The sequence below is a fragment of the Nicotiana attenuata genome, chromosome 12 (assembly GCF_001879085.1).
Source record: "Nicotiana attenuata strain UT chromosome 12, NIATTr2, whole genome shotgun sequence".
Lineage (NCBI taxonomy): Eukaryota > Viridiplantae > Streptophyta > Magnoliopsida > Solanales > Solanaceae > Nicotiana > Nicotiana attenuata.
The window spans coordinates 35,392,344-35,401,638 of record NC_032000.1 but is presented as its reverse complement, the minus strand read 5'-3'; the positions used below and the strand labels follow the sequence as shown (position 1 = coordinate 35,401,638).

Here is a 9,295-nt window from a genome sequence, read left to right as displayed (position 1 = left end):
AAATAAAATAATCTCATTTCGAATAATATCACTTAAATTGAAAAAACTCCCTTATATCGCCCTCGGGGTGGTAAAAAGGAGGTGTAACTTTAGCTACAGATTTCATTCAGTAGATAATATTGTCATAGTTAGATGATTTTGAAAATCCCCTGTTACTAATAAGCAACGGGTTTCGTAGTTAATTTCTTGTTTAGATCGTCTGGTTTTATTGTCACCTGGAAAAGAAACAGTTTCCAAGTTTTCTTAGTTTTTATGAGATAAATAATGTTAAGCAATATAATTAACATACTAGGAATAACTCATCTTATTTTTATATCAAATTTGGATAACAATAATAATAATAGTCACCATTCTAGTGATGAAATTTTTTAGTTTATATTGTAACCAAGATAGTATTGCTGATAACCGCAGTTCCTATTCATCACTCCAGCACATTATCCCCACCCAAAAGAAAAAGAAAAAAAAGGACTTTGTACTGATGTATAACGTGTAGGGTTTGCATTTCCAGCTGAGTAAATAAAGAAGAAAGATTCAATAAAGAAACTAAAATGCCAAGCGAAAAGGAAAACAGACGAAGAAAAGAAAAACATTTTTACAGGGAAAAAATAAAAAAAGAAACTAACATTTCCTTCTCGAAGCCATTGTTTAAGCTGCAAAATGTAATAAAAATTAGTTCATTCAGCATTACGTCCAGCAAAATACACTTAAATCATGTGTTCATTCTCCCTATATATCGTGAATTATGGATACTTAATTCTGTTAAAATAACAAATAAATTACTGCGTCCTCGTTCTTAGCATACAACAATCGAAGGTTTAAGATACACAACACTTCCAACTTTCCAACAACAGGTTTTTGATTATGTACAATTAGATATCCAGTGCATAATAGAAAAACATTACTAATTCCTCAAGTGTTTCAAACACCAAAAATCGTGGCCTTGTCTCCTCATCAAGAAAGCAAACACCAAAGCAGAGCATCAAACCGCCTAGCTCGCCCTCAATTGGGAAGTAAAAAATCTTATAGCACAACTACGCTCTCTTGTTTCTTTAGGAAGTTCTCAATTTGTATAAGAACCTGCACACGTGCGTAATGGATATAGTTTAGCAAGATGAATATCGAGTTTGGTCTCATATTTACTTATTTAGGTCTATCAGCAGGGTACATGAAGCAGCGAGCACAGAATATCACTGGAAGAGGGAGGAATGCAAGTACACAAGTATTAGAAAATCACTTTAAGGATGTCAAGAAATACGTATTAGCATAAACATATATGCATGCAAAGAGATGCAGAGGCGGAGAGCCAACAGAGAGTAACGACCTCTAGAGTAATTTCAGTAGGTGTAACATGGCAGACATCTTTTCCCCTTTTCACTGCAATATCTGCAAAATTGAAACATCTATACTTCAACATACAGGCCACGAAAATGTATGATCAGTGTGTTTAATAGGTATAGCATTCGGAAGAAGGATGTATGATGCTTGGTCAGAAAACTGAATTCTCAAAATGTAGAAGTTATGGACAAGAAGCAGAGCACGAGGAGTTCATACTTTCTAGTGAAACCTTGGCACTTGCATTGGCATAATTTTCACCCCTTGTCTCCATTAAAGTAGTTAACCGCTTCAAAGTCTAACCAAAGTCAAAGAGGTATCAGCAGGACAAACACTACATGTCTGCGTCAAAACAGGAAATGATAAAACTAACTATTGGAAAGAAAACTACTTTATCATAAATGTCTCCTGATTCTTCATGTAATAGGGGGCGAGATTTAGTTCCTTCAGCAGTAATTCTCTTGGCCAAAGCATCTAAAGGAACATCTAACCAAACACTAATACCCTTGTGCATATGTCTCCTGAGAAAAGCATTAATAGCAGCCAAATAAGCATATGTCACCAGAAAACCACAGCGTAAGATCCAGGAGTTACAAAAATGTTCATTAATCTAATCTGATTCACGTACCAATTAATGGGACGAACAACTGCACCTCCACCTGTTGAAACAACAAGCCGATGCATCGCAGACAGCTTGTGTAATACCTCCGTCTAAATAGAAGATATGGAATGAAAAACCATTTAATATCAGGAATGAGAGGAAAGAAATTATCAGCACAATGATAACACCAATTAAAATTGTTCACCACACGGAGTAGCAGTGTTAGTATCAGCTAGACTTGGTAAAGTGATATAGAACTAAGACGTATTGTATCTCATGTGCCGATGAGACAGTCTAGAGCTTATGTATATACTTAGGTGCATCAGATCAACATAATCTAAACCACAGAAGTCTTGGCATATCAGTAGATCGATATGACTGGTAATTTGGCCTGTAACTTATCTTTCAATGAAGACCTGAAGTGCACTTCAAACTCGGTGCAACTAATTGTTAGGGGAACTAGATCAATAGCCTATTGAAGTTATTCTCATAGAATTTGCCTCATTTGTAATTTAAAACACAAGATCCCTTTTTTCACAAAAATAGAAGTGGATACATTAAAATAAACACAAAACGTAATCAACAACAAGTGAGCACAATTTAGGTACAAACCTAAATAAAAAAAGAATTCTTCATACTGCCAAATGGTAGTTCAGAATCCAGACGAAACATCTCCCAATATGCCCTTTGTATTTATAAAAGCTTTAGATTTATTTTGGAAGATACTTTAGAATTCAATGAATTTGCCCACTCCTTCATTTTCCACAAAAATGACCCAGTTCACATCCCCCACTTTCCCCATCTAACCAACACGCTCTATCAACTTCCTTCACCCCTGAAAGCTCATGTAGTTTTTCCATGTCCATTTTCCAAAAGGGAGAGAATTTCGTTTAGTCAGCAATTTGCACTTTCTCACTTCAAAAATAGAAGGTACAGCAACTTGCAATCTTACTGGATATTTCATCAATTCTTTTTGCATTTATACAAGCATCACAAAAAAGATAAGAACACACACTTATTTGGCAAGAAAGCTAATATGAGAGTTTACATGCTCAATTTCACCTGACATGTCAAAGATGGAGGCTCACTCATCACTTAGTTCAATCTGGTCAAAGTTTCACTTCCCATTCCCCTATCCGTAACACGTCATACTTAAGACGTTAATCTAGCAATTTTCCGGCAATTCAATCTGTACTGAACGAGCATGTTATTAGACGGAAACAACGGCTACAAGAAATACTTCAAATTTTTAACACAATTGTAACACCTCCTGTCATGAATCAAGCACTTCGAGCACCTTCATTTCAATGTGTGGCAGCAAGAACAAGAAAAAACAAAAGAAGAAAGTTGCTTAGCTCCTAACCTCATTGTCCCTAAAGAAGCTCTCTCCACGAAGCTTGAAGATTTCAGCTACAGTAGTTCCACCAACAGCCTGCTCTATCAGCCTATCACTGAAAGATGGGCAAAAGAGAATGACTCGCCTTTATTAGGCGAAACAACAACCACAATTGGAGTAGAGGGTGTCAAATGATAGTTAACGACAAGTTGGCAGCTGGTTATCGAGCTTCACTACTCATGCCAGTTACTTAGCCCTCAGAAACTGTTGGAATGATATTTCTCATGAATCTACAATTTCCAGGGAACAGAAATAAAGAAAAAATATGCTACTTAGGCTCACCAGTCAAAAAAGGAATATCCCAGTGTTTCTGCCAAAATCCGGCCCACAGTTGTTTTGCCAGAGCCCATCATTCCTATATTTAGGAAAAAGTGTCGTATTACCATATCTAACAGGATAACCAGAAATGGTTAAGGATTTAAATAAAAGGCTGGCAAACAAACAAGCTCTAACAGGATTTGCATAAGTCGTAAGTATCTATTTAAACAGAAAAGTCATAGTCAACTGACCAACGAGGTAAATACATCGTCCATCTAGATATTCTTTAACCTCTTCTGATTTATTCTGCAACCAAAATGAAAACTGATACTATTAGAAGCCAGTCTAATAATACACAACGCAACTTCTTATTTATCCTTAACAGTTTTCTTTGAAAATTGGAATGGAGGAAAAAAGAGGCGACCATACGTTTCCCTTCCCTTCTTTGGTAAAGCCAAAGGGGAAAGAGAACGAGAGAGATGAAAATGCATCCCGTAACTTGTTCTTATTCTCTATAGCAACTAAACGATAAGTTTTCTCCAACTATCACTTAAGGCATGTTTGAAAGGTCATCTTGTAATTGGATTTGGGTGTAATTGCGTGTAATTACGTAGTTTGACATGTTTGCCTGGCCAAGTAATTACTTGGTCGGCCTGGAGTAGGGTGTAATTGAGGAGCAAAGAATAGGTGGTAATTACATGGTATGATTCCCAGTGACTTCTCAAATTCTTTCTTTTTTCATTTTTAAGTTCTTATATGCACACATATTTGTAACGCATTAAAATTTATTGACAAGTTCATCTGAAAAATGTTTATTAATTTTTTTATACTTAGCTTTTATTTAAAATAAAGAATATCAAACTATCTAATTACTCTTGTGAAACTAAACATTACACTGAGAATTACACTGTAATTACGTTATGACAAACAAACAGATCATCGTAATAGCCATATTGGTGTAATTACTTGACCATAATTACTACCTTAGCAATTACACAGTGGTTTCCAAACAGGCCCTTAATCTTCTCCGTATTTACATTCCCCTTATTTCTTTCATTTCTTTTAGTTTGCTAGTTTCCAACTAAGGTAGACTTCCTACCGCAAGACTTCCATATAAAATAAAAAAGGATTTTCTACCGCAAGAGACATTGACTAGATAGGCAACATGAAAATTCTATGAACAGACATGAGAGTCCGTTACAAAGATAATATGAATGAAAAGGTAAGGAGGTGAAAGGACATATTATCATACCTTCAGTGTCTCGATTTCATCAGTTGATGCAGTAATACATTCAGAATCCAGAACTGAAGCTATCAAACAAACATCACAGTTCAATAAGAAATGGAATAACATATTATGTTTTAGTGTTAAATTTTCCTATCCTGCTCCTTATTTTTTGTGTGAATGGGGAGCTGTGGAAGAAACAACATCAGTTCTAATCTCGTCTTAACCATGCACATCGCTAGTAACAAAGTATACATGTGGTGGCCTTAATGTCAGTTTCCAGCTATTTAGAGTGGATATAATTTTAGGTGCATCCAGAAAACACCCGTGCATGAAAGGTATATTAATGGTCATACAAATAAAAGCATGTAAATATTTCCTTCAACAACTAATATGGAGAGAAATGATGAATTTCTCTCTCGATCTCTCTCCCTCCCTCCCTCCCTCCCTCTCCCTCGGTAGTCAAGATTTTGTAGGGAAGAAAACGAAGAGTAAAAGGTGCTCACCGCTTTCGTAGACAGCATAATGCTGCACTTTGCTGACGAACTATATAGGAAAAACAGAACTATCCACATGTTTAACTATGTAATGGCAGGTATCAAAAGTCTACTCAACTCCTCGTGGAGCCATATAATATAATTTAAGTTCAGAACCTCGTCAAAAGCATGAGATCAAGATTCATGGCCCTTTTATTAAAAATTACATGCATGATTGTAGAAACAGAATCATCCTTGGTGAAAATTAATTCATATATTTGCTACCCACGAGGCGACTGGAACTTCATAGATGTAAAAATTATATAAAAAAATAAAAAAAATTAAAAAAAAAAACTCATATTTTACTGACCAGGAAAAAAAGGAATAACACCTATGTGAGATTAGATCCTAATTAAGGTGCTAATCAAGTCTAAAATTTTTAGCAGATGAAACTTGAAAGGTAATATAATATGATGCTCCCAAAAGTCAGATTTGATACTGGCAAACGTGCCTGGCTTCCTATTCGAATATGTAAACTTCGTGCACTGTTCTGCTTTCATGTGAACCAAATCTCAGGCAAAATTCCTAATCATCCATTCACGGCGCGTCGATTTCAAAAGAAGTATTTACATTTATGTCCTTGTTTCTTTGTGGATTCCAGAAGGAATGAAGAGCACACCTCACATAAACCATTGTAGATAAACAGCGATACTAAGTGATTCAACATTCTCCTAAGAATGTCGGGAGGTTGACTTCTAATTTAAAGTTTTAAATTTGGGGTTTGTGAGAACCTGTTGGCAAACTTTTATTAATGATTCTGTGTCTTAATCTTCTAACAGATTAACACCTCGACATATGATAGCTGACTTAAGTGGATGTTAATTTATTCGTCTGAGTTAAGTTGGATAGAATTTGTGTTGCATAGCAACACTGCTTTCATTAAGATGTCAATAAAACTACGGTCAAGGCGCTTCATAAATTTTTGGAGATTTAAAAAACTTTATGTGCATTAGGATTAACGATCCAACAAAAAATTGGAAACCACCACAAATCAGAATGTCAAGGTGGTGGCAGCACATGAGACCAAAGAAGAAAATGAACTGCACGTAGCAACTTACAGCCAGGAAAAGCTTAGTCTCAACGCTCCTAAATCTGAGAGAATAAACCACTTGACATAAGTGTGGAGAATAGAAGAAAGTGTGCACCAATAAACCTAGCAGCACCTTTTCAAGATGCACGCACTCCACAAATCCGCTTAAGTCATGCTACATTCAGAAGTTTTCTTCCAATTGTAGGGGGGAAATCAAGTAAACTCACTTGATGCTTTTTGTGCGTATACATACTCAACATGATCAGCAATTGGTATCGAACCCAATATCTTTTTATATCAAGGTTCACCAACGCTACCAAGCACATTAGTTTACTTTGTCACTTCTAGGCCTAATGAGTTGTGACTAGTTTAAATTATTGACTAATCCAGGCTAGTCGCCTGAAGCTCCTTAGGAAGCAAAGCTTCGGTTAGGAATACTAAAAGGAACAGGAAATGGCAAGAGAAGAATTTTCATTATTACACCCTCCAAATTCTAATCAGAGGCATTTAAATTTTAAACAGAAGAAGGTATGATAGATAAGTTCCACATTTTCTAACATGAAGTCAGTTTAATATTTCCCTCTTTTTCTTTGGACTAACAAATGACCAAAAGAAATAGGTTGTCCTTGCAATCCTCTCTTGTGTCTGCATTTTTCAAGCGTGACGGGGCAAAAAGGAGAAATAGATATACAAATGAATTGCACAAGGACGTGGAAAGGGGAATATCATCACTAACAATGAGCTAGCTGCTCAAGGGGATATTCTAATTGCAGTAAAAGGTGATCTTAGTTAGAAAATCAACCATCACCCTCATCCAAAGAACAAAAATATAAATAAAAGACAAAAGAAACAAAGGGGGTTGGGAGCTTAGGATTTCACCAGAAATTTTCACCAAAATTCAAACCCATAGGTACAACGGGGCATAGGCTCACCAGAAAACATTATCCCCAACACTGCAAACTACTCAAAGTATGCAACACTCAATTGCATGTTTCAAGCATAGCACACACAACTACAAAAACTACTACTACTAGTATCACTTAGTCCCAAGCTAGTTATGGTCGTTATATGAATCCTCCAAATCCATTTCACTCCATTCAGTCCCACTTCATTCAACTGAATATGTGTGTATGCCTTTGACATAAATACATATGTATTTTCAAAACTCTGCATCAGTCGCATGTTTCAAGCATACAATGCACAACTACTATGTATTCTACTGAAGCGAATATTTACGGAATATGAGACTGCAAATACTGGTAAATACCTTGAACATTATGAGAAGAACATGAAACCTTCAATGCTACTCGTCTATTAGCTTTTCTAGGCTGTAAATGGCAGGATATGACTGTACGATGCATCAGTTTTTCATTCCATTTCTCAGAGAAACGCAAGCAACCACCGGGTTTCCTTACTACCTTATCCGAATTAATCCATGACGACAACTGAAGGCTCTGCGAAACTCTAGCCTCCATTTACAGTTTCTACTCCACCAAACACCACAAGAAAAACTTTGTCCTTTTAAAATCAGAAAGAGCTGAAAAAATACTCTATATTGTCACCAAGCTTCTGTTGCCTGCTAAATCCAGAAAACCCCAGAAACCAGACAATTAATTTTCCTCGAAAACTACCACAAAATTAGCAAGGTTAAAACTTTTAAAGAGAAAGCCAAGATTTATTTCACCCAATTTCTAATAGGCAAAGAAAAACAAAAAGGGGCAAAAAATAAAGCAAAAAGATGTCTTATTCTTAGTTTTCTCAAGTTTTGAACAATCAAAACTTGAATAGCTCTAGAAAAATAAAATAACTGAACAGCTCATTACTCTAAAGAAAACATATAAACACACGAAAGATCCAATATTTGGGCGAAAATTCATCAGAAATTGAGAATTTGTTGACTTGTTAAAAATATAATATACGAAAATTGACTTCTTTTAAAAAAAAAAACTTAATTGAGAGAATAGAACTGGCACCAATTCAGCCTCTTTTAACCAAAAAGGAAAAAAGAAGATAAATATTTACTTTAGAAAAGAAAAGTAGATAGTTGAATTAACAGAAATCAAACTATTTTCTTAAAACTAATCTCTTCTAAAACCCAAAACAGAGCACACAAAAAAGAATTATCAATTAAATCAGCGTTAATTGAAGGATTTAAAAAAGAGACCTTATTGAGCAGAAGAGCAACAAAAAGTGGAAGAGTAGTTTACCATATACGTATGAATCAAGAAGATGAAGACGAAAACGAAGAATTAGGTGAAAGGGGAAAATAGGGAAGTAGGTGAGGGGGTAGGTGTGTGTGTGTGTGGGGTTTAAAATGAATTTATATATATACGACGTGTGTGCGGAAAGGTGCCATGTTAGGTGAGGTGGATAATTTGTGGAAGAAAAAATATTCTAGAAAAATGAGTGAAAATTTTCGATTTCATTAAAGACAATCTTTAAGAAAGGAAAATTAAAAATTAAGTTTTTGGACATAACAAATGTAAAATTTGAAAAAAAAAAAGTAATTTTTAAAGTTAAGTTGAGAATTGAAAGTTTGGGTATGTATTTTACTTGAAAAGATATTGCAGTATTATGAGTAAAAAAAATTATTTATTTGAAAATGAAGTAAAAAATACTTTTTCAAATTTAAAACTCATCTTTAAATTTTTTTGAAATTCATCTTAAAAATTCAAAGAATTGTATAACTAAGAAATATTTTAAAGATGAACAAAAGCACCAACAACATACCAGGTATAATCCCACATAGTGAGGTTTGGGGAGGGTAATGTGTACGCTAACCTTACCCTACCTTTGTGGAGTTAGGGAGTTAGGTACCACAAATATTTTAAAGATGAGTTTCTCAACAAAAAAAAAAAAAATATATATATATATATATATATATATATATATAATAAATAATATTTTTTACCTCTAT

The 9,295-nt window shown here is 34.8% G+C and overlaps 1 protein-coding gene across 4 annotated transcripts; it reads right to left on the bottom strand.

The window, feature by feature from the left end:
• LOC109235557 (shikimate kinase, chloroplastic) lies at window positions 659-8,672 on the bottom strand. Of its 4 annotated transcripts, none has more exons than XM_019401719.1 (11): window positions 8,543-8,672; window positions 7,646-7,954; window positions 4,840-4,898; window positions 3,839-3,893; window positions 3,612-3,684; window positions 3,297-3,384; window positions 1,961-2,043; window positions 1,724-1,853; window positions 1,552-1,630; window positions 1,322-1,383; window positions 659-1,077 (listed from the first exon to the last, which is right to left on the bottom strand). In XM_019401719.1, the coding sequence occupies exons 2-11, from the start codon at window positions 7,851-7,853 to the stop codon at window positions 1,021-1,023; spliced, it is 894 nt and encodes a 297-aa protein (XP_019257264.1). In that variant the 5' UTR covers window positions 7,854-7,954; window positions 8,543-8,672; the 3' UTR covers window positions 659-1,020. The 4 variants fall into 4 exon arrangements, with proteins under 4 accessions (XP_019257264.1, XP_019257265.1, XP_019257262.1 ...); XM_019401720.1 differs by having other exon boundaries at window positions 7,646-7,957; window positions 8,586-8,672; XM_019401717.1 differs by having other exon boundaries at window positions 8,586-8,672.